This window comes from Agelaius tricolor, unplaced genomic scaffold (genome assembly GCF_023055355.1).
Source record: "Agelaius tricolor isolate 1412-34295 unplaced genomic scaffold, bAgeTri1.0.p SCAF_2, whole genome shotgun sequence".
In the NCBI taxonomy this organism is placed as follows: Eukaryota; Metazoa; Chordata; class Aves; order Passeriformes; family Icteridae; genus Agelaius; species Agelaius tricolor.
In genome coordinates, this window is record NW_027269262.1 from 51,958,482 (window position 1) to 51,984,523 (window position 26,042).

The 26,042-nt window shown below is 40.3% G+C and overlaps 1 protein-coding gene and 1 long non-coding RNA gene across 3 annotated transcripts; one reads left to right on the plus strand and one right to left on the minus strand.

Annotated features, from left to right (window-relative positions):
* Positions 1-1,179: 1,179 nt before the first annotated feature.
* LOC139600693 (uncharacterized) lies at positions 1,180-11,186 on the minus strand. 2 transcript variants are annotated; one of them, XR_011682644.1, is made up of 3 exons: positions 10,951-11,186; positions 6,464-6,542; positions 1,180-1,689 (listed from the first exon to the last, which is right to left on the minus strand). It is a non-coding gene; the product is annotated as an uncharacterized lncRNA (long non-coding RNA). The 2 variants fall into 2 exon arrangements; XR_011682643.1 differs by lacking the exon at positions 1,180-1,689 and adding an exon at positions 4,526-5,158.
* A 5,691-nt stretch (positions 11,187-16,877) lies between these two features.
* Positions 16,878-24,930, plus strand: LOC139585790 (transthyretin). The gene is made up of 4 exons (XM_071418743.1): positions 16,878-17,033; positions 17,804-17,943; positions 22,478-22,613; positions 24,653-24,930. The coding sequence occupies exons 1-4, from the start codon at positions 16,965-16,967 to the stop codon at positions 24,758-24,760; spliced, it is 453 nt and encodes a 150-aa protein (XP_071274844.1). The 5' UTR covers positions 16,878-16,964; the 3' UTR covers positions 24,761-24,930.
* The last annotated feature ends 1,112 nt before the right edge of the window (positions 24,931-26,042 follow it).

A 26,042-nucleotide genomic window follows, 5' to 3' on the forward strand; every position in this document is an offset into this window, starting at 1 on the left:
CATCTGCCAGGTGATGCATCTCACCTGATCTATCACATACCTGTCAGTGGCACAGCTAGTGCTGAAGGACAGATTTCCTGTGTGCCTGTTTTGTTATTTATCAAATAAATATCAAATGTGTTACACTTCTGTAACAGCAAGCTTGATTTTTGCAACAGCAGAAAAGACAGGAAACCTCTCCCACCCTTTTTGAATCAGAACCTCAAGAGAAGTACTGTGAAAATAATAGATCTATTAACAAAAAGTTTCCTTGTCATCCATTCTACCTTGGTTTTGTGGAAATGAGGTGGGAGAGATGAAATACAAATCCGTACAAATATTTCATTTTTCATAGTCCTGGTAACTTGGAGCTCCCTATACTCTGTCTGACCAGAATAAAATATTTTTTCTTAATGCAAACAAACCAAACCATACCAGTCAGGATTCTCTGTGAGGTTTTTCAGGCATCCCTTAAAGCAAGCAAGCAAATTACACTTTGTGTCAGATGGGTTAAAAAAATGCTTCAAATACCCCTTTCCAGGTGGTGGCAGTGGAATTGGTTAGTAGTTGAGCTTCCTGCATTTTGGATAAATGGCTGTCACCTGGGGCAGATGAAGTCCCTACTACAGCAGGTAAACAAGCTGTAACAGATCTCAAGGACATGTCCTGAACAAGGAGCACAAGGGTCATTCTCACACACCCCTGTTCTTTGAATTAATGAGCATTTAAATATTTGATACCATGTGAAGCAAGTGCAAACAGAGTGACCTTACAGCACCCTTGTTGTTAGTGAGGATGCTCTTACCAAAGAAAGGGAAGTTAGAATGGAACTGAACAAGGTCTTCTCTCACATGAAAATACCCCTTACAACTTGCATAGAGTCAACCATCATTATAAACTCTGATAAATTTCCTTGCTCACTCTGCTTGTGTTACTCCAAAAGATTAGTTCAAAATACTTGTGAGACAAACAGGATAATTTTTTTTTGAAAGAAGGTCAAAATAAGAAAAAAAATTTAGCTGCCTTTTTCATTGTGTTCTACTTTCAAATTCAAGAAAATTCCTGCAAACCAGTGTCAAATTAAAAGGTACAAGTACAATAACACAGTAACACGAGCTAGGAAAGCAGCCATAGTAAAATTTGACTTGTAAATTAATCCATGTCAGTATAGAAGTGTAGTTGGCTGTTTAAGGATTAAGGAAGTCTTTTGAAGGAGGTAATTAAATGAACATTCTGGTAAAAAAATCATAAACTTTCAAGACACCCACTAACACACTTATAAGATGTATTTCAGTGTATCATTTTCCAAATATCTCACCCCTTTAGTGTGATCCCCTCTCTACAAATCACACTAATAATTTTTAGTGCAGTCTGGCATCCCACTGTACTACTTTTGGCTGGGATAGAATTAATTTTCTTTGTAGAGCACCTGTAGTGCTGCTTTTCATTTATGACCAGAACAGTGTTGCTAGCACAGGGATGTGTTAGTTATTGCTGAACAGCACTTGCAAAGTGTTGAGGCCTTTTCTGCTGTTCACATTGTTCTGTCAGCAAACAGGATGGGGGTGGGCAAGGAAGGGACTGAGCCAGGGCACCACATCCACAGTGCAAAATCCAAAGGGAAGGGCAGAAATGATGCTGTCCCAGAGTGTCTTCAATTATTTCTCAGATATCTTATTCAGGTTTTTCACTGAGAAGGGGTATTCTGACCTATGACAAAAGAAGAAGAATACTTTTGAAGCACATGAATAGCACAAAAACATTCTTGATATGACTTGGTCTGAGGAGCAATAAAATAGTTTGAGGTAGAAAGCCTCCAAGCAGTGAGGTTTTGCTGTAAACAAAATTTGAGGCTCTCTTACTGCATCAGCTGAAGTTTGAGATTAGCAGAAAAGGACAATGTGACACAATATGTATCATGATATTGTGTGAAAGAAGAAAAGAAGCTGTTACTTTTTAAATTGTTTCTGGAAGAGAATGTGCTGAACATACTGCTCAGTCTGAGTTCACAAAATTATCTGCTGTGTGTTAGGGAGAAATACTCTGTGAGGAATGCTTGCTGCACTGGAAGGAATTTGTACCACAAATAAATCAGCAGTTAGTACCACCAGGGTTCATTTCAGAGAGAGCCTCCTTTGGAAGGCCCTGCCTCTCAGATAACCCCTCTTTGTTTCTCTCCAACATCTACCTTTTCCTGCTCTGCCCTACAGCCAGATTAAAGGATCAACAGGAATTGAAATACTCCAAAGTGCCGCCTACTCATCCAGAAGATTGGGTGGTTTTTTGTTTCGAGGAGTTGGAGTTTGACAATATCTAAGTGCAATAGGTTTTTCTGCAGAGCATTAGAAAAGAAATCCAGGCTTTCAAAGGGTAGGGAAATGGAAAGCTGCCTTCAGCATATATTTTTTTGTTTACTTTGGTAACAAAATTATTTTTGGGGTGGATTTTTTTTATTATGCTTGGCTCTGTCTGCCACCACAGATAAGGTTCTTTATCACAGCAACAGAGGAATGGCTGACATTTTTCCTGGTGTCAGTGAAAAGAAAATAAAAGAATTGGTTTGTTATCTTTATTGCCAACAGATGACCACCTGCTTTCCAGGAGGCACCAAAGGCGTAACACATTTCGCAAAGCAGAACCATTAAATCTTTCCTTCATGGAATTACAGCGTTGTTAGGGTTGTAAAGGATCTCTGAAGATCATTTGCTTCAACCCCCCTGCCAAGGCAGGGTCACCTAGACAGGAAGGTAGGTGACACAGGAATGTGTCCAAGTGGGTTTTGAACATCTCCAGAGAGGGAGACTTTCCTGGGTACCTGTTCCAGTGCTCTGCCACCCTCAATGGAAAGAGGTTCCTCCTCATGTTGAGGTGAAATATCTTAAGTGTTAGTTTATGGCCATTACTCCTTGTCCTGTGTCTGGGCACTGAAAAGGGTCTGGCACCATCCTCTTGACACCTGTCTTTAAGATATTTATATGGATTAACGAGATCCCCTTTCAGTGGATAGACTAAACAGGTCCAGGTTTCACGTCTCCCCTCACAAGAGAGATGCTCCAGACCCCAAATCATCTTCGTGACCCTCACTGGACCCTGGCACCTTGTCTCTCTTGTACTGAGGAGCTCAGAACTGAGCACAGCACTCCAGATGTGGCCTCCTTAGGGCCGACTAGAGGGGGAAGGTCACCTCCCTCAACCTGCTGGCCACACTCTTCCTGGTGCACCCCAGCATTCCATCGGCCCTCCCTCTGTGTGGGAAAGTTCCTGCCTCACTGCCTCGGAAACAAAGCCACAAAGCAAAACCACCAACAAAAACAGCAGCAAGAAGAAGTATTTTCCCTAGAACTGGAGGAAAACGCCCCGGGGTGTGAGGAGGAGGCGAGCAGTGCCCGAGGCCAGCAGGTGGCAGCCCGTGACCGCGTGTCCCCGGCCTGCCGGGGCTGCGGGAGGGTGACACGGCGGCAGCGGAGCCAGGGGCCACAGAGGCCTCTGGCAGGGACCGGCAGCGGAGCGGCCGCAGAGCTGCCCCCACAGCACACGCCACTGTCGGTGACACCGCTCCGGCCGCCTTGCACCTGAAAGGTTTCTGGTTTGGTTACAAACACATCATGAGTGGCACTGAGCTGGAACCGGCTGGGCTCGGTAAAGCCCATGGGAACACAGGACTAGGTCCTGGGCTGCGAGACAACCTCTCTCTCCTAGTGCTTCCTTTCATGTCGGTGACAAATCCCTTCCAAATAATAAGGCTTTTTTTTCCAGCTTTGTCATTGATCTCTTAAATAAGATGTTCTCTGGCAACATATCAGCATATTCCTGCTCTCAGAAGATGAATCCCTTAGGACTCCCTTACAGCGTTTTTCTTTCAGAAGTTTAGATGCATGCTGTAATGAAAAGAGAAACAATACACAACCTGATTAATAGAACTGCAGCTAACAAACAGTGCCCTGAGGGATCAGCACTCAAATCATCAAGTAATGCCAGAGCAACGTCTCCATCCCCATTTCCATCACTCTTTTTCTTCTCAGCTTTGCGTAGTTTTAACCTGAGATAGCACTACCGATGTGCTGGGCTTATACAGGTGATGAGTCAAGCTACAGGAGGAGACAAAAAAACATCCCAGCACAGTGTGGTGCAGTCACTGTGTGGTGGCTTCTGTATGGCTATCACTATAAGTCAAAAGGAACAATCTATCAGTGACAGCTTTAGAAAGGGACCTGTTATGGATGTTGAATTTTTTTTTTTTAATCAGCAAAAATTAGGAAGTGGTTGTTAAAAAATGTTGCACAACACAGCACAGGATGTCCCCTCATCGCCTCAGAAAAAGAAAAGTCTTGTTATGTGCTTTGCAATAGGGAATGTTTTCCACCCCTTTTCTCTGTTCATGCTTTATGGTTTTTCCAGAGAAATCTGTTTTTTCTTTATCAGTGCTTCTTTCTTTTTCCACCTCATTCTGGAAGGTTTGTAAGAGGAAATTAACTTGACCTAGGGTCAAGACTAGACCCTTTTTGCCATGAAGGCACTATTGTGTTTGCTTCATCAGGGTTCTCTAGGTAGTTTCCTCAACATATAGGCAGGGACAACACGAGAGGATCCAGAAATTTCTTTTCCTTTTGAGCAGAGCTCAGCCTAGCATGAGAGGCAAGTGTCATTCCAATGGGAGTGTCTGTTAATCACATCAATCTTATAGGGGAACATTTGTAATTACAAGGTGAGGGATAAATTAGTCATCCTGTCATAACTGAATACTCTAGCAAACAGCAAGGCTGACATAGTCCTAGTAATTCATTTTTCATGGGTACAAGCAATTTAGTGTTTGATAACTCTCGTTAAAGTTGGAGTTTAGACTGCAGATGACTAACCCCAAAACCAGCAGGATGTCTGTAGGAATGGAAATGGAATGCTCTCTGTTTTTGAAAAGTATTTTTTCTTCCTTCCAAATGACTTCAGAAGAAAGGGGCCTACCAGGTACTTCACAATTTTTTTTTTTTTTTTTTCCAAAAGTGGGCTGCTCATGGGGTCAGCAATCACAAGCTATATATCACTGTTCAGAAGTACAAGCTGGTTCATCTGCCTGTTCATTTCTCTGGTTTCCACCATCTCCACACAGCAAGCTCTTCCAGGCCCTTACTTCTGGAGTGGTCCATGGGCACTACCATGATGATGTCAATGCTACCTCTTCAGACTGAAATTCAAAAACACTGTGTCTCAGATTATAATTTATTTGGATGAGGAAAGAAAGGAAGTAACATCCTGTCCTCATCTGGGACGCTGTGCCGAAACCTCAAGGGCAGCAAACACCTCCTGCAGTTTGCCAATTCTCTTTGAGTCTGAAGAAGACCCATAATACACATGGGAAAAATCTGTTCTGGTGTAGGAGCCACAAAGGGAATGTTTACCCTGTGTTTGAACAGCTGATTCATCCCAGCAAGAGGAGGTCCATTTTTTTGACCCACTGCTCTAGGCAGTAGCTACCCTGAGGTAGCTGAGCTAAAAATGATCTTAGTGAAAAGGTGTCCTGCTTGGAAACAGCACAGTTACCTCCAAAGAGAAATTACATGCAAAGCTACAGCAGAGTGGGCTGACAGGAGAATTACACAAGCTGTTCAGAAAAAAAAAGGACAGTGTGTATTCATTCCTTCTAAAATTTGACAGCAAAAAACCTTCGCAAAGAGCTCTGTAAAACAGGATGTCCAGCAAACCCAGTCTTGAGTAGGCATAGGGGCAGCACATGTTTAATGTCAGTTACAGTTGAAAACACAGAGGCTGACTCAGAAAATATTATTTCAGCCTTGTTTGTTCTTGAGTTGCTGCTTCCCTTGGAGACTTGGGCATAAGACTTTGAAAATACCAGTCCCCTGTAAAGTGGGTATATTGAACTGCCAAAGATTTGCTTTTCTATACATTGCTGCTTTCTGCTTCTGTGTTTTATTTGTATGACAGTCTGGGGCCATCACCACCTGAAAGCATATCTTCTCTCCCTGCACAAAGCCTTCCCTTCTGTTGTTTTTGCATCTCTTGTTTCTCACCATCCTTCCATACCATTTCTTCCTTTTACTTGAATTTATGCCAATTAATCCTCCAACCATCCCCTTCCCTGCTCCTGTTAAATGCTTAGTTCCTGTTCTTTCCTCCTGTTCACTTACAGAGATGGGGCCCCACACAGCTCTGTCCTTCTTCCGTCTCCTGTTCCTTGCATGGTTCTCCCTGGTGCAGCTTTTCTACTTAAAATAATCAAAAAATTTTCCTCCATAAGGAGGCCTTTGCCCCTCACACTTGTACTATGAATGTGGGTGCTGTGTACTACCCCCTTCTCACAGCTGACAAACTACATCTCCTTCCCAGACTTCTCCTTCCCTTTCTGTCTGCATTCCAACATTAGCCAGATATGCTGTTTCCTGATTTTTCTGTGCTCTTTCCACTGGGTTTCCCTCAAAACCCACTCTAAACAGTTTCTGCCACGGGCTCACCCTTAACATTTAATAATTACCTCAGCCACTCAGGCTAGTGTCTTCCTCCACTTTTTGATGCTGCTTGGCCACTTTTGTTGAGACAGTGGAACATATTAGCTTGGAAAAGAGAGAAAAAAAATAGGGAATTTATCAGTGGAGGAAACAAATGGGTAACCTCTGACGGGTCTGAACTCTTTAAACCATTTCATATACTCTTCCTGCTTTCTCCCAAAATAAATAATTCCAAAACACCAGAGTAGGAATTTGGTTTCTGAGGCCCCCCCTGAGAGCAGGCAGAGCCACCCCAGGGTGCAGAGGCTAAGTGTGGAAAAGAAAGGCCAGTTTATCAGAATCCTGATCAGACCCTGAGGATAAAAATCTCTGAAGGGGTGAGGCTGAGGTAGGAGCACAGAAGCTAAAGCTCAGTTCTCAAATAAGTAAGTGAAATGAATAATTACACATGAGCACTGAATAGAGGTTTCTGTTAATCTGTGATCCGATAATCTTCTTTCATTGCCACTTAGCAACGGAATTACAAACTGAGGATGGAAAGCCAGGCTGACTTAAAATTCCTGTCTTTGCTGGGCAGAGATGAAAAAAGGTCCCTGTCTGAGCAGGCACAACAGGTTTCCCAGCTACTGGGAATTGTACCTTTCAGCACAATATAAGTACAGACACTTGAATTTCAAGTTGCCTGAAGAACAGCTCAGTTGGGCATATAGCATTGTTTATAAGAATTAGTGAATTTTACTTACAGAAACACAAGATTAATCCAGACACACATGTCCACAAACTCCATTAAAATCATACATCTTCAGTAGGGGGAATGTGAAAGAAGGGACCATTGGGCCAAAACTGCTGCACTGGAAATTATTCTTAACTGCTGGGTCAAACAGTAATCATCATATTTTTGGGATATCTGCAGTGTCATAGAGATGCTCAGGATAGATGCAGGAGGGTGGTAATCATTAGCAGTGATCCCCACCCAGAGCCACTCATTGTCCTTTCTTTGAGAGACATTTTGCACCCAACAGAGTGCCAGCATACCTGAGGTCTCTCTTAGGTTTGGTTCTTTTCAAAAACAGCAGAAAAGAGGTAAATTTAAGTGCCTGCCACCATGCTCTTTTTATCTCAGCCTCTTCTTTCCATCTTCTTCTTACCTTTTCTTTCCTTCTTTTTCTCACCTTTTTTTCTTTTCTTGTGCTTCTTGCCTACAGAGTTGAGCAGTCAGATAAGGCATCATCTTTTGCAGTGCTGCTGTGAGTCTGGGACAGAGAGACAGCTCAAAGACATGCTAAAAGCTGCCTAAAAACCAGGCTCAGCCACATCTTGGAGTGCCTGGTGAGACTGCATGGCCTGCTTGGCATTCAGCAGAATCTTCCCATAGTCCAGCTCGGATGCCTTTTCCTTTGCACATGTCATGATCTCCAGAGACAAGACTTCTACAAGGACAGCTTCCTCCCACCTTGAGCAATTTATTCCCTGTACTGTGGAAAGGATGGGCTTCCATCCCAGTCGTGCTGCCCAGCAGCAGAGGAGAGAGGGGAGGTATTCCAGCCAAAGGGCAACAGACCCAAGGGTGCTGTTAGAATGAAAGTTTAAATTAATATTTACATTTTAAAGGGATTGAATTTGCTTTGCTGGGTTTATCTTCAGCCAAGGACATGGCTTTTTTTTGTTTGTTTTGTTTTTACAGTAGTGTTTTGCTCTGAAACTGAGCAGCCAAGACCTGCCTATGCAGACCCATGCACCCTGTTTAAAAGAAGCTCTTTGTACCACAACATGGCTCTGCTCCAGATTGCTGGAGCTCTTCATTCCTGACCAAACAAAACACAGTGGCAGGGGTCTGTCCAAGGAGCCTGCAGAGCTCCTTGGCTGCTGGGTACCCTGCCATGGGCTGCAGGACTGTGTCCCCTCAGGAAAGAGCTGGCCAGCAGGAAAAGAGGAGGAGCAGAATAGGGCACTCTGTTACCTCTTCTGTGCTGTTTTGGGTGGCTGTGTGCAAGGAACAGCCAGAAGAGTTCTGCCCTTCAAAAGAGCCCAGGGGTGGTTTCTCAAGGCAATTACACCTGTGCTGGTAGATATTATGAGAGCACTCATGGACTTGTGCAGGAAATAAATCCACCATCAACAAGCCAGCTGGATGTATGAGCATACAGTTTTGCTTGCAATTCAGGCAGAGGAGGTAAAGAGTTTCATAAGCCATGTATAACTCAGTGCTTTCCTGCACGGAGATCTCCCCAACTTCTGCATGGCAACCCTGGGTGTAAAAAAAAAAGACAAATTGCTCAACAGAAAGGAGTGTGACTAGCAATTACACTCTTCTGCTATTTGCAGCCTTCCTCACATAATGACACAAAGAAAGAGCAAAATTAGTATGTGTTCCTCTTTTCATGTGACTTTCTGTACTTTGTGGAGAAACTTCAATAGACTCATCAAGCTGATACTAATAAAAGACCTACAGTTCTGTCTAGAGTCAAATATCCCCCAGATAATAGTAGTGAGCTGGAGTTATTTGCTGGTTTTTCCCACTTCAAGCTATGCTTCTTTCATCATTTTTCAAAGACTAAAGCACCTATTTGCTGAGTATCATCTTTAAAGAAAAAGCTAAAATTTACTTTTTTACTTTTTCCTTGCCACCAGGAGCCCAATAGCTAATGATGTCAAGCTCATTGGAAATCATTAGTACAAAGCAGTAGCCAACAGTGTTGTGAAGTCCAATACTGAGGACAGAGGGAATCTTTTAAATTGCAGGAAGGAGAGCAGAATAAAGAAAGTCATTCAGAGTGCATGAGTCTTTTGTCCTCTATTGAGTGAGAATACTAGTTAGCAAGAGTGGGTAAGGATTTTGATCTGACCTTTCAAAGCTTTTTGAAGCATCCAAGCAATTCTAAGGACTTGTCTATTTGGCCATACTTGAGAGTTTGTTAAGGCAGAATGAGAACATAAAGTGTGGCAACAGTTCTGCTAGGTGTGGACAAGCTGCTGGCCTTGATGCCTTCTCTGGCCTACATGAGAGGGATTAAAATTCTTTTGACTCACTCTTAGAGGAGAAAATCAGAGAGATGAAGGGGATTAAACGAATTTAGTTTACCAGTACATATTTCCCTAAGCTGGTTTCCAGTGGCTCCAATATTATGGGCTGTGATGCACTTTCAGGAAGACATGGGATGCTGTGCACTGCATTGTGTAGCAGTGAAGGGACCGTAGTGTTGCCCTACAAACAGAGAGGGCACTGCCTGGCCCCCAGGATCAGATGTGGCTCCCAAATGAACTCTGCATGAAGGCTGGGATACAAGGAACAGGAGTGGTCTGATCTGGGAACTACTGCTGGAAGGGCAGTACAGCAATGACAATTCATACTTGACCTCCACACCTCATGAGAGTGAAGAGTGAGAATAATTCCCCGATAGCTCCATCCTCATCCAGCACTGTGGATCACTCCCCTTGCGGAGTGGGGTTTTTTCAAAATGCTTAAAATCACTATGTGAACTCCAGGTTTGTAAAGCAAGATGTTGGGAGTCAGAAACTCAAACTTCCTCCCACTTGGACCTGAGTACAGGCAATAATAATTTTTCCTAACTCTAGCAGGGACATAACTGGCTGCTGTAAGCCAGCTGCTGGACCCCCTGGACACTACAAACTGCATGACACATAAAGGTCTGTTGGATAAGGTGGTGATTGTTCTGCTTGAGTTTGTCTTAAAGACACAACAGCCTCTGCTTTGCTACAATTATTGACAAAGGCAGAAAAATTTGCGAACAGTCCAGACACTGAACAGTTTCTCAGCAGTGGTATGTGGGGGCCTATATGCTCTGCAGGCCAAGAAAGAGAAGCTAAAGGCCCCCCAGAAAGAATATACACAAACACAAGGCAGGGATAAAATGCACTTTAACTGCAAAAAGCAGATTCTATAACAGCTGTGACTGTAGGTCTAGAACAGTGGCACAATAGTCATAGATACAGCTAAGTTGTAGGCTCAGCTGATATTTATTTTATTTTTCTGGTACAGGAGGTGTTCTGAACCTAGTTCAGAGATAGTGAGAAAAGAAATTGCTATTTTTATCTGCGGCAAGTGTTGCATTGACTTATTCACAAGCTTGCACTCTATAAACCTGAGCATGTATCTGTTACATGACTGGAATTCAGTCCCCCAGCTTGGCAGGCAGTAGGTAAAGGGGGATATAACCACAGAGGCTTAATCATGGAAAAGTATACACACGATGCCTTTGTCCATCCATTTAAGCAGCAACCTGTGTTTGCCACTATGTAAGGCACACAGGAGTTTGTGCAGAAAGGACTCTGAAGAGTTTGTGAATTTACATACACAAGCAAGATTTTTCCTTTACAATATACCAAGGAATAACAGCCAGTTAATCTCCTGTTGACTCATGTACTCCACTGCATTTCAAAGTGTGTGAATCATTTTTGTCTGTACAGCTCAGTGTATGGGTAACATGCTGAGAAGCACTACCCCAAAGATACTCCTGTTTGGTTTAGTATGCCTTCACCCAGTATTTCTTACCTGTGTCACAGAGCTAGCTTCACATCTGCTACAGGCAGAACCAGCAAGAACTTTTGGCTCAGAAAGCTAAAAACACTATGACCAGTGGCTTGTCTAAAACAGCTTTTCTTTTGCTGGTTCCACATTACAAAAGTGTCTAGCCCTTGGGCTTTTCTCCCAGAAATGCTGTAGTATACTCTATTCTTGTCTTTAAAATCTGAAGAAAAACAAAAAGAAAAAAAAAAATAAATAAAGAAGGAAAGACAGATGTTATTAATGCATTGTACATAGGGTCATGATCTGTTCTGTCCCTTATCTTTTGAAATACCTTTTTCTTTTTATCCCTTACAGGATACAAGGCTGTTTCCTCTCAGATCCATTTTCATGAGGCACTCATTGGGTTTTGTCACTGTGACACTGGTAAATATGCTTGGAAGCTGATGCCAAAGTTGGGTGAAGCCTGTGGTGGATACAGGAACTCTGTTTATGAGATAAAATGATTAGTATAGCATTTCAGCAGAGCTTTTGGCAGGAAGCAGGCACCAGTTCAATTAATAAAAAGAAAGGCATAAATGTGTCACTGTCACTGTCACTTGGTAACTTCCCACTCAACAACATGCCCGGGGCATTTTATTGCAGGGCAGATGGGGTTCTTATTACAAGGTGGGACAGATGGACAGGAGGGAGATGTGGTCTGGGTGGGCCAGGGCACATGACAGAGTGCAAAGGCACCCACAGGCACACCAGCCATAGTTCACATGGAAGATGCATCCTTGTGAGTCCATGTGGTGATCTGTCTGTATCTACAATGATCTCCGCTAAACAGAGACTTGAGTAATTCAAAAGACATTAACCAATGGCTAATTTGGCCCTGTGCAAATTTGCAGAAGCTTTTCAAGACCCTGCTCAGGTGGCCCTGCATGATGGAAAAACAGGCATTTCCTCACACCTATTTGTATTTAGGTATCAGAATGAAGTGCCCTAGACTCAGCATTTTACAATCTTAAACAGCAAGATGATGAAAAAAGTACATAGCTGCAATAGCTTAGCAAATATATATAACCTTAGAAAAGATTATAGTTTAACCCTACAGAACCTCTTTTGGTCATTATTGCTAGAGGAAGATTTTGATTGTCATGTGTGGTCTAATTAATCTTTTGATATCTGCAGTCCACTGAGAACAAATGGATAATTGATAGAAATTCACTTAAAAATATAATACACTCCCAAAATAGCCTAGCCAAGACCCCAGGAAAATAGTGACCTGTGTTAAGGTTTCTTTTTGCTATTGGAACATTTGCATCATGCTGTAGATTTATTGTGCATGGCTTCCTGTAAGAATGGCACAAAAGCTAAATTTAAAATATAAACCACCTAATAATTTTACTAATAAATAGATTGACCTTTAAAAACATTGATCTCATGGCAAGTTCCAGCATCTTTAAAACACAGGAAATATTAATTCTAGCACAAGGATATTCAGTTAGCTCTGTGCATAAACTGAATTAGTTTTTTTATTTTTTAAATCACTTGTCTAGACTGATAGATCAGTATGTAGACATGAGTACATATTAAAGTTGAATAACAGAAGTTTGCTTTTGAGAGATCACAAGACCTATAGGGGTAGCTAATGAAGAAGTAATAATAAGTGCCCACTGACCTTGGAGTTTAAATGCTTCAGAGCCTGCTGAGATGAGCAGGTGCCAGGTGAATTCATACATTACAAATGCCCTAAAGTAAGAATCATCTATTTATGTCTCCTTTTTGGACTTTGAGCTATATCCCAGGATGCTCCTCAGACACAACCTTGGAAATTATAAAAAAACCTATGATTTTATACCTCAAGACCAGCCCAACCCATCTGTCTTCAAAATTGTTTGCTAACACTATCCAACTCCTCATTTTTGAAGTAACTAGATTTGATTTAAGATACAAAATAAGGATGTTTTTCTTATTTTTCTGCATAAGATCAGTAATGTTTCCTTACTTCCAAATAAATGGGCGGTGTTAGTCCTGTGAAAATCTGATAATGACCATTAAAACTCAAAATACAGACATACTCCTCAGCAAAAATTAAAATGGAAAAGGCTGATAAACATGCAAACACCACACATACCTGGAATGCCACAATTTTTAATACCATTCTTTACAGATTGAAATTCAAGCTCAAACATGAACTTCCCTGAGCACATTTATTAATTAGAAAAGCATTATCCCTGGCTTTGCAGAGAGGGGGAATGTTATATAATTAGCAAATAGTGAAAGCAACAGAAGATTTCTCACTGGCTTCAAGCAGTTACTGCATTGAGCACTCTCCTTATGTGCCAGAAGCAACTGAGCTGACAGACACCTGAAGTAAAACTCACAAAGTTCTTGACTCTTTTTTCACCTAGAAAATTTAGGTGAACTCCTTTGAGAGGTAAATCTCAGGTCTTTTCCTGTAAGTCCCTATGGCATATTATTCCAGAGAAGTGAAAAAAGGTGTCACATTTAGGTCTCTATATTATAGAAAGGATTTTTTCAGAGCCCAGGAATTCATTAATTCTTCAAACAGGGAGTTTGGGAATTCTATCCAGATTACTGAATGGCTTATCATCTATCAGGGCCTTTCATTCCAATGTCACAGGAGAAGCTTACAGGTTTTTATGGTCAAAGTATTCCAGCCTGTCTGAGCATACTGCTATGTGGAAGCAGTTGGCTTTCTAAATGAAGTCAAATAGAAGGGAATGCTGCAGAGAATAAGGAGATTATCTGTGTAAAACAAGCCTAAGTGTGTGAAACTACACAGAAGAGAGAGAAAAATACCATAGCATAGTGGGAAAAATCCTTGACATAAACAAGAGTATTAGCCATAGGACATGTTTGCTCTTGACCTGAACACTCTAATGCTTTCAAACAGGGAACACACTTTCATTAGAAATAAGCATTAATCCTAATTCTTCAGAGATGAACTTCAATTGATTTGGAATTCAGATAAGCCTCAAAGCATTCAAATATTTGAAGATTATCTAAATTTTTCCATAACTGGGGGTCTCACACTTGTTGGCTTCCATAAAGCTGAGGTTACTGGGTACACCAGGGACTCTTGGCTGTTCTCTTCTTCAACACCCTAATAACCCTGTGTTCTGGGTGACCACTCCTTCTTCTGGGTTTCTGGAGTCCCCTAGACCCCAGATGCTTGCACTATATAGCCTCATACTATCTCTGTTTTAGCTGTGTTACCCTGCAGCTACTTACACACCAGGATTCCTAGATATCTCTTTCTGTTGAGTTTTCAGTAACTCAGTTTACTCTTTTTGCACAAAAGGGCATTTATGCTACTGCTCTGTGCTAAGGCTCTGTGTTGCACCACATTTCCTGGGGCATGTGCCCTGCTAGCAGTCTCTGGGAGCTGCCCTCTTTCCAGCTCCTCGTAGCAGCTTCCACCTCCTTCAGAAGGTCTAGAGTTTGCCAGTGCCACTTACATTTCAGAGCTCAGCCTCTTTTCATTTCACCTTCTCTTATTGTGTATCTGGGATAAGCTATTCAGTATATAAGTTTCAGAATCCCGTTGCACAGAAAATGTTTAAGAACATTTAACAACAGACAGACAACAGTCAATCAGCACCTGCTGGATGCTCAGCAGTTATCCATCCTCCTTCTCCTTTTCCCTCCCACAATTATGTTTTGATTCTCTGCCAAGGGAGAACCATCCTTCTCCACCAGCTGTTCCAAATCCCTGATCGTTCACATGCATTTTATGGAAAATATTACCACATTGCGATACTAGGTTGAGGCTGACAATGGAAGTGGGAAGAACAACCTAGCATTGCTTTCACTAGGCTATAGCAATTGTAAATTAGGTCTGCATGGATTTTAATAGAATTCAGTATAAATTCTGGATGCTTCATGATCAGAGATGAGATGTAGTAGATACTCTTTTTTTGCAATCTCACTGAGTCCACCTGTATCTTAGAACTTACAGAAAGGATCTAGTTGTGTGCAAAATGTGTGAAAGGAGATTCACAAACACACAAAATCTAATTTTCCACTCAAACTGGTGTCCCTGCTAGTAGTCAAAGAATCCCTGTCTGGGTTATGTTGAGAGTTGAAAAAAACAGCAAAGGAAGGACATTGAGATAAAAATCATATTGGGGTTAGAATTTTTCATGCTCATTATTCACTCTAAGTAGCAGCTGCCAAAAGGTCAATCAATGTTATGAAAGAGGGAAACAAAATAATATGGACAGCTGAAATGTACTATCCCTGTAGACATGATTTTTCAGAAACTGCTACTTTGCAAGAAAACCTAGAAGAAAATCATTATTTCTTAAGTAATTGTCCCATAGGAGAGCAATTTCTCATGCAGCCAAGTGCCAATATAATTAACTCCTTGGCGTTATCTCCTTGCAGAATAGCTGACAGCAAAACACAGGACAGCCTACTTGCCCTAGAATATAGATCATTTCTCTTCCAGACATACAAATCTTCATTGCTTCAGAGAAATATTCATTAATAATGAGAACAAAATTATGAGGTAATATGTTGTTGCACAGATCTAGGAGCAGCATTTAACTTTCCAAGATCTGAATACAACCCCCAAGCATTAGATTGGAGCATAGTTTGTTACTGGTGGGCACCTTGCACTGAATTTTACGTGCAGGCAAAGTGTGTGTAGAATGTTACCTACGTATCAGCCTGCTTTGCTGTAAGGACAAAGGGCACTTTGATCCCAGTGCAGGAGATTACTGTATGATAGATTTTTTTCTCAAAAATCAACTTTGCCTAGAGAGAAAAACTGCCTAAAGCAGCCTGAAGGCATGAAAGTCTCTGGAGAATACCATCCGTGATTTCTCTCTAAGACTTCCATCATAATCCTATTCAAGAAAACTGCTTTTTGTTAGGATACTGTGAAATCAGTAAAAAATGAGTGCCAGCTCCTGAAAAGTGTAGATTCAGGGTTGTTTAGGATGTGGGGAAAAGGATCTGCTAAACAGGGCAGTTTCTTTGTCTCTCAGCTAGCAAAGGTACAGTATGGACAGTTTATGTGATGCACCTGAACAAAACCAGCTATACAATGCCAACTCCCCCAGATGAATTCTCCCAGCTTAGGCTGGGGCTGAGTCCACCCCTGAAAAACCTCTGAAATGTATATTTGTACACTTACAAATGTAGAAATGTACAAACATACATGTAACAATAACATTCCCAGCATAATAAAGGTTTGGCAACTGGAACCTTAGCCAGATGTTAGCAAAAGCTACCAGTCTTTGCTGGCTGCCTTGGCTCCTTTTGGGGTACATGGTGCAAGAGAGGACTCATTTCATTTTTCTGAGTTCTTTACCTTCCCAGGGGGACAGCTCTCTACAAGTCTTTTCCCAGTGACTAAGAGACCTCGGTGTCTACCTGAAAGTTGGTCAAGATGAATAATTAGAAGCTTGTGGTGGTGACAGATTGTGTCAGAACCCATCTAAGTTGTGTCTCAAAACAGAGACATTGCTCCTTTCCAGCAAGCAGGGAGACTGATTGGGAATCCAGCACTGCTTGAGCCAGACTATGAACAAACTCCATCTCCCATATACTGAGTCTGCATCCATATGTGGATCTGATCCTCAGAAAGAAGTGAATATACTGAGAAGAAACATGGGGTGGCTGCGGAGAAAGCATTGGGGCATTTTCATGCCCAACCTAAGGGCAAGATAAAGAAATTCTCCTAGAACTAGTTGAATTTCTGGGCAAAAAAGGTCATTTGTGTTATTTTGTGGAGGGCTTTCTATGAGTGTAATCTCCCCAGGCAAGGGTCATGTTTGTGTCCGTTACTTATTTTCTTTTCTCTAGTGATCCTGCAGTCCTTCCATTGACTTCAATGGCAGTGCCATGAAGCAATGGACTGACTCTAGGATTGGGCTATTTACTAAGCAAATAATCAGAATCAGCAGTTTTGGAGTCATATGGGCACCCAATAAGCAGCCTGTTTTGTTGTTGGATTGGCTATAAAATCTCAAATCCCCTCAGCTCCTGGCTGCTGGCACCAAGGCTCACTAACAGCAAGCAGAATGGCCTTTCAGTCTGCACTCTTTGTTTTCTTAGCTGGACTGGTATTTTTCTCTGAAGCTGCACCACTGGTGAGTTTCTTTGTTTTCAAGCTCAATCATTACAAGAATGATAATCTAGATTTTCTAGATGACTAGCATCCTCCTCATCCATGAAATTCTGCAACCATTGGGCTTTGTCAGAATGCAATTTCTGGGGGTTTTTTTATAGTATTCTTCAGAATTCTCAAAACTTTTTTCTTTTCTTGTAATTTACCCACCTATTTTAAGGTATTATGGAAGGGTCAAGGATCTAGGTGGTGTGACCTTTTATTTTGCTTTGTTTCTATCTGTTCATGACTCACATTCCATATCCTCAATAAAGAGGTAGTTTCACCAAACAAGGGCTTCTCTAAAGCAAATAAAAACTATTTTTGAGGTATGACTAAGGATTCCTTATAATGTAATGAAGTCTAAGAGAGGGATATTCTTTCTGCCTTAGGATGTCATATCTATTTCTTTGTTGGTTTCCCTAGATAACATACTTTGCACTTAAAAGAATTTGCTATTTTCATATTTGTGATATTATGAAGGTATAACATTGTATCATTTTCATAGAGCCATTTAGAGCAACTCTAATATTGACCAAGCAATCTGTGTGTGTGTAATAAAGCATCAGTATAAAGCTCTAAGATATTCTGCTTAAGAAATAGATGTTTGGAAATTAGCTTTGAATAGCATTGGCAGAGAACTTGCTTTTAAGTGAATGGTAATTCTGCAATTAGAATCTATCTTTTCTTTGGGAGAAGGTTTTTGCAGACTTGGTGAACAGTTCCTATGCAACTTCTCCTCCTTTCCCCAAGGTCTCCCATGGCTCTGTTGATTCCAAATGCCCTCTTATGGTGAAAGTGCTGGATGCAGTCAGAGGAAGCCCTGCATCTGATGTAAATGTTAAAGTTTTTAAACAGGCTGAAGATGGAAGCTGGCAGGACTTTGCTGTTGGGTAAGTTGTGTGGTCTTCTGGAGCTGTTTTCGGGGTGCCTTGGGCAAGCAATTGAGGAGTTAAAGGAATGGAGCTCTGATCAAAAGAGAAATGTGTTTTCTGACACGTGCCACACTATCCGTGTTCATAGCACATGAATTCTGATTCCAAATCTGTTAGGTTTAAGTGGAACTTTTCAGTGACCGAAATGTTAATTGCAAAAATATGTTCGGATGCTCATCTTATCTTTGAAAGGGACTAGTTTTGATACTTATTTTTTCTCCTAGCTTCAGTATTATCTTTCCTTTCTATAGAAAGAAAAAGAAAAAAAGCCTATTTACCAGCGTTTTATAGGTAATCCAGACTAACCTATCTTCATGTGCAATGGATATAGAGCTTAATTTGCAGCAGTCACATACAAAATCCTCTCTGTAGGCTTTGTCTGCACACATGTAAATAATAATTGCATTATTCATCTTCTGCTGTGTATCAAATGTGCTGGTTGGAAGAAACTCCTTGACCAGATAGTTTTTAAGAATACTATTGTAACATAACACTGAAGCAAAATCTCAGCAGTTTGAGGCCTTTTCTCTAGCTCTGAATGTGTTTTTCTAGAATTACAGACCAATACCAATAGATACCTAGCATCCTTACAAATACCTTAGAGGGTCAGACAATAATACCTTCAGTCTGTGACAGGTGTATGAGTAACAGAAGAACACAGTTTACTAAAATTCAAGTAGCTGAGGTATTTAGACATTTAACTTTCATTGCAAAAGTTTGTTGAATCAGATTTTTAAATAACTCAAGAGAAGTCTCCAGTAGCAGCAGAATATTCAAGCACAGAATGATAAACACAAGAATGGACAGGAGTCAACTGTATATCGAACTGTTTTTTATTAGGAGTTTTTATAGCATGATTTACACATAAGCAGCAGGGGAAAAAAAAAAGAAAGAAAACCCCAGAGAAGAAGACTATAAGGAGAAATAACTTTTTCTCCATCTGAATGGTTTCTTTTTATATAATGAAAACCAAAAATGCTTTTCCCCATTGAAAAGTAGAAAGAAAGTTTACAAGACTGAAAAAACAAACTCCACTCCCATGCTGAATCTTAACCTAGGAATAAATGACTCCTAAAATGGATTTATATACTTTAATGAACAGAGAAACTCCATGAAAAGTGACACATTTTTTTCAAGGAAAGCAGAGACAAGGATAACATCTTATCCCTAGTGAGCATTCCTTTCATTATTAGAAAACCAAATTATTTAAAATGTTTCATCAAGTACTGTTTAACAGCTAATACAAAATACAATTTACAGATGAATAAGAGAAATTACATTATTAAATGCCCTCACTTCTGGTGCAAGAAAAAAAGTGGGTTTTCTGTTCATTTTGCAGCCCTGCTCTCAACAAGCCCATAGAGACAAATCCTGTAGTTCTTAGGCAACTTCTGCTGACACTTTAGGTTAGTGCACTCAAGAAAATCTAATCACATCTTCTTAACCATAAATTGGGAAGATTAAGCCTAGGCAAGTGAGAACCATTTTGCTGGGGGATGGTGATGAAGGAACATTAAATCATAACTTTTATTGCAGGTAAAGATTTTGACATTTTTCCTGACTTGCATTACAACCAAGGCTGCTTTCAGTAATACCATTGACTTTAGGTGATTTGAACAAAGTTTTCAAACAGTTGTTTGAACAAAGTTTTCATATGCAATTACAATTTTATTCTTTTGGAGAAGCCAGAATATCCTTGTGTTAAAACAGCTGAAAATGTGAATGAATCCCGGAACACAATCTGTAAATACTCCCATAAGGTGAATAACATTTTGAAGTTACAGTACATAGCAGATACATATGGGAAAGTTACATTTTGTACAAATATCTGTTGTAGTTATGTTTTTACCATTTTGTTTTCTTATGTTTACTTTGCAAGCACACTTCATGGAATTAAGCAAATGTACTCAGCAACTGTTGAATTTGAGTAATGGTGTTTAAGGGGCAGTGGGGAAGTTAGAATAGTAGGAGCTGACTTTATTAAGAGGCTTATTTGAAAATTACTCTAGCTAAAAATATGCAAGAAAAGATAACTTGAGCTAAGACATACTGGGGAAGGGTTTAGGGTGCAGAAAATGTCATTTAGATTCTATATGAGATCCTCCCATGACTAGCTTTGATCTTCTCACTCCTCACAAGTTTTTTGAAATCTAGGTCTTATCATGTGGTTCAAGAGTTGCAGTCAGCGAACACAGTTTTCATGTAACCTGGGTTACAAGTCATGAAAGAAAAGACTTCTGTGTATTTTGAAGTGATTCCCCAACCTCCTTTTTTTTTTTTAACTCCAAAAGAAGAGCTAGTGTTCCTGAGATATTTCCTCATCAGTCTGCATCTGAGAGCAGTTTATCTCAGTGCAGTATGTCCTAAGAGTCCATAAACATCATTGTACAGGCAGTGTAGATTTAACTGGCTACAATATACAACTAAGGTCCAGACAGTCAAAAAGAGGATCAGGACTGCAGTATGGGCTGGCACTGTAGTAACTTTACTGGAAAAGCACAGCTTTTTAATTTAGCTGTTCGTCTTACAGCAGATGCTGGCAGTCCACATCCTGTTAAGAATAAGGAACCATATTATATTTAGTCCCCCACTCAGACAGAAATACAAGTGCTGTTCAGAAGCAATCAGAGCATTTTGCTACCAGTGCTGAATGCTGAGCATCCCTGCCTTGTGCTCATCCCCTCCAGGCTCTGAATCACACACTGTCCTGTAGGCTGTCTGTGCAGCAGTAATGCTGAAGGGTTTCCTTGTGTGACCAGTTGCATTGAATGGCTACCACTTAATAATTAAAATAAAGAAAGTGCCATTAACTTCTGGTAGCAGGCATACATTTTCAAGTGAGCTCTTGTTTCCAGTTTCCCAGCTGTTCTGGATGGTTAACATCTGATACTCTGGAGCATTACCCCTTAGGGAAAGCACCATTCCAGCTCCATCCACACTTTTCTCAAACTAAAACTAATTTGTTTTCCTGAACAAAGATTTTGAGGCAGACACTATTTTTCCTTTTAATTGCTCATCTAGACTATCAAGATTATAGGCAGAAGTACATGATTCACTAACTTCTGCAGGATCGCAGTAGTTCTCTTTCACAGCTTCAAGAACACTCACAAATGAATTCTTTCTTCTTTTATTAAAGCAATATAGATCAAACCAGGAATTACTAATTAAACTAAAAGAAAACAGATGCATACACTTTACAAACTGACTGTGATACTTGTTTCAAATAGGACTTTGGTTCTCTGCAGGTTTGGTCTGCTCTGGATACACTTGATTACACTTGCATTGGACCAGTGAGATTTTGTCAGTCTTGACAAATAAAAAAAATTAAAATTAGTATGGGATTTTCCATCCTGCTACCTCTTAATTTAAGCAAAAGCTCTGTAATTCAGTCTTTTTTTATTTACCACCATTACAAATAAGGTGAAGGAGGAGAAAGGGACTGGGAAAGAAGAGCCCAGTAACACAACTGATCCTGTCTCAGATAAGCAGCATGTCACTGCTTATCTTCCTCCACTTCCACTCATCCTCCTCAAGTTTGTTTTCTGCCTAGACAGTTACTCCTTGCCATAAGACAGGAAAGTTCCACTAGTTCTCCCAGTTAAGGCTTTCTTCATTTTTCCTTCAACTAAATCATGTGGTTATGAAGTGCTACAAACATCAAATAAATATTTTCTGCAGAAAAAGACCCAAACAAAAACAAACAAACACAAAATGTTACAAAATCAGAAACTAAGTAAAAGGAGGGAAAAGAGATAAATGGCGTTTAGAAGCTAAGTATGTAAATATTTAAACAGCTGTCATACAAAGCTTGAAAAGCCTCCTTTTCAAACAAATAGAGTGCAGTGCCAGCTATACTTCCTTCTTGCTACTGGAATTTCTCCATCCACAGTTTTTTGTTCTGAGCTGAGCACATAAGCTCTGAGCTGGGAATTCCTATTGCTCATTTATATGGTACTCAGAGCAAGAGGGCCCTGCTCCTTGACCAAGGTAATTCAAATTATTAAAATCTTATGATGCTAAATTGCTTTTTCAAGACATTATCACTAAGGGTCACATAAAATAACATCATTGTATAGGAATAAACTCCAGAGCCTCAGTGCTAATAACTGGAGAACAAAATAATTTTCCAATAAAATTTCTCTTCTCTGCTTAGTTTCATTTTGAGATTTGGCATTTTGCCTCTCATCATGACATTCCTTCTCCTAAGACAGTAACCTTTGGTTCCAGAGGACATTGGGTACAAGTTAGACATGATACTAAAAGAGGGACCAGCCAGCTTTTATTTGTGATGTGTATGGGTGAGTTGGTAGCAAGGACAGATTCTGCAATGTGTGGAAACATCCACTACATAAAGGGAAGGAATTATTTCAGAGGATTAGGCTGCTCAATGTAGAATTTGGCACCTCTGCTATTTAATATTCCACACTGACTGTTTCTGTTTAGCATCTAAATGATAGTATAAAATATTTATATTGATATTTAATCATTACAGGAAAACCACAGAGTATGGGGAGATTCATGATCTCACGTCAGAAGAACAGTTTGTAGAGGGAAAGTACATGGTGAAGTTTGATACCAGCTCCTACTGGAAGGCGCTCGGGCTTTCTGCATTCCACGAATATGCTGATGTGAGTAGTGGCAAATATCCTTGATAACCAGTGCACACTGATAACCAGTGCACACTGATAACCAGAACACACTGCCTGTGTAGTGGCATCAGCTGGAAAGAGCAAACACAGCCCTTTAATACTGAAGGAGCAGCAACACTCAGTGAAGTGGTTCACTGCCACACAGCACTGGGCAAATAGAGGCAGTAAATACCCAGCTAAGCCACAGGAAGGAGCCAACTTCCCTGCAAATGCTGACACAGCTCTTCCAAAGTGTAGCTGTTCCCATTCACCTACTCATACCAGCGGGGAATCTTGCTTGAAAAGAGCTACATTATTCAATAGTAGACAGTTTTTAAAAAAACAAACAAGAAAAAAACAAAAATTTAAAAAATAATAAAAAAACAACAACACCAAAAAAAAAAAGAAACTGCTTTTATTGATGATGAAGTAATGGAGAGATTTGGATTTGGAAACCCTAATTTTATAGGAAATAAGTTATGCTTAAATCAGAGGTATTTACCCCATATCAGTCACATGAAAATCCCTGAATTCTAACATGACATATAATTACAAGAAAAAAACAATTCTTTCTGGTGTGCCTTTTTTTAAAATGATGTTCAGTACCAAACTATACAACTAAAAAAAAAAACAAACAAAAAAAAGAAGGTATAAAAAAGTAAAGACGAAACCATGGTGGGAAAGGAAATGTTGACTATTTTGTTGATACTCAAATTTTACAAGCAGCCCAGAAATGTGATCATGTCATGTCTCTCTCCTTGCTTTCAGTCCTACACTGATTTATTGTATAAATATTCTACTTCTACTACTATTGTGTAAATATTCTACTACATTTACTTAGCATATCCAAAATCTGTTTAAATTCTTTAGGCTTAATCTGTCATTAAATTTAAGTTTCCCCAATTTAAGTAGTCTGGAACAGCTACTGGTGGTGTTGTAGAACTTTTCAAACCACAAGTTCATGGAGCTCTAGTGGAAGACTAAAACAAATTACTGTGTCCCAGATCCTTAAAGTCTGAGGTGCTGTTTGGGTGATTTAGATCAAAAAAGAAACCTCAAAAGTATTCCCTAACCATTTGGATGTCTGAAAGTTGTAAGGGGTACACCTCAGAAGGTGCTTAAAAGTACCTGACTGAGAATGTTCCAGCTAGGCTGAGAAGGCTTTTCCCTGACATAATAGCCTACAGGCCAGCAAGCTAGCCTGGGAAGTGGGAAGAGTTCAGGGACTGACAGTGTACAGGATAGCTGAAGCCTACAGTCCTCATGTCCCAGCAGCTTAGACTTTGGTCATAGGAAAGAACTCAATAGTCCACTTATAGAAAGTCCTTCATGATTTAGAAAATAGATCAAATAGTAGGCTAAAGAAAGCTGGAATTTAACCCAGGTGACAATACTCTCCTGGGAATTGTGTGTCCCAAGTCCCATTGGACTAATTTGAAGAGCAGTAGATTTGAATTGTCTTAGGGCAAGGGTTTCTCCTTGTTCTGGTAAGTCTAGCCATTCAGTTCTTAATGCAAAAACTGACCCATCACCAATGGTCTTAAAAACAGGAGGGGGCACTGAAGTACAGAAAATGGCTTTGGGCTCCAGCTGCCTGCCTTGTTTGGCCATGTCACACAGGGATTGTATTTAAATTCCCTGGGTGGAATTTCACCCCTGTCTTTCTTACTGGTCATTTGAGATACCTCCCCCTTACCCTCCTATTCCACATCACAAAGTAGTTTGCCTGGCTCAGGTGTGGGTATTTCCATTCAGCCTCACTGCAGCTGAGGCGCTCTGTGGACCTCAGCCCAAACCCCACAAATATCTCAGTCCTTGGCAATCACAAAGTAACAGGAAGCATTACCCTTCAGAAGGGTAAAAGCATTGAACAGAACCAGCAAAGTGCTCTGCAGATGCAGTGGGGTGTGCTGCTTAATAAGCTGCAGTTAATAAGCTGTTAATAAATCAGTTAATTTGCAGTTAATAAATCAGCAGTTAATAAGCTGCTTTGGCTGTATTTTGTTGCTCATCATGACCACGAGTTTTCCCTTTTCCAGGTGGTGTTCACTGCTAACGACTCCGGTCACCGCCACTACACCATCGCCGCTCTCCTCAGCCCTTTCTCCTACTCAACCACTGCTGTTGTCACTGCCCCCGAGGAATAAACATGTACTGTCTCTTCACGCTTTCCTCCACTAGAACTATCATAGGCTTTTAGGAGGAAGGCTTTTCCTATTGCTAATGCATAACTTTTTGCTACATTAGTTGTTTTATTTTCATTTTGTGACCTGGCAAACCTCAGACAAGTCAATAAAATATTACTTCTTTAAAACAATTTTGACTCGATTAGTGGAATTTTATTGTTTTCTAAAGTATTATAATTTGCATTAAAGTGCAAAGGACATCAGAAAAACACACATGGGATGACACTTGATTTAGTTTTGTTATCTTCCTCCACTGGCTTAAAGAAGTCTCACCAAATACATTGGCTCAAAACAGGAAATTCATAGGGTTGTGTTACCTTAAAAAAATTACCAAATAAATGTACTCAAAATAAGAAAGCCATCTGTGCTACTCAAAGTTTACACACAGAAAATATGGTCCTACTATCAACCAGGTCATAAGGTGAATAGGTGAAATTCTGAATACCTAGCAGCAGAACAAACAACACAGAAACCATTGAAATAAGTATGATCAGAGAGCTGAAAGACTTAAAATCTGTGTACCTTTACTTAAAACTTCAAGTAAACCTCAACACACTGATGTCTCAAGAGGAAAGTTGGCTGCTCAATCAATCTAGGAAGTACTGAAGTAATTTCAATTAGCACTCTTTTTAACATCTTTGATATTAAAGCAAATATTTGACATAACGCATCTGGCTACCCTATATAGGTGCATTCCAGTTAAATCCCTAATAAGTCAAATCTGTAGCCATCATTAAAAAGAAGTTCAAAAAGAGAAGCATCTTCTTAATAGTCTCTTCATATTTTTATAAAAAGGAAAAGGTAAGCTGTACAGTGACTGTGATTCAAATAAAGTTGCTGATAAACTGACTAAAGGCTTTAAGGGCTTTAGCAGTGATTTCTGTATTGTATTTAAAATATCCTGAAGTAGAGGAATTGGTTCTACCTGGATTACATAAACTACTGAGAAAGAAACTGAAATCATGCCAGCCAGAAACCTGCAGCACTCATTTGTCACTGACCTTGGAGTTTATACCCAGAGCCTGCTGGGATGACGGCATGGCAAGTGAATTCACAAGTTACAAAAGCTTGCCTTTAACATTTCACTGGTTACTTTTTCATGGATTTCTAGATGCTAGCATAATTACACAACTCTTGTAAGCAGTGCAAACAGTTTCAAAACAGCACTCATCATAAAGTATGGAGATTTCATGGGATCTTGCTATCCCTGGAGCTTGAAAACTGGTAGGTTTCACTTGAGGTG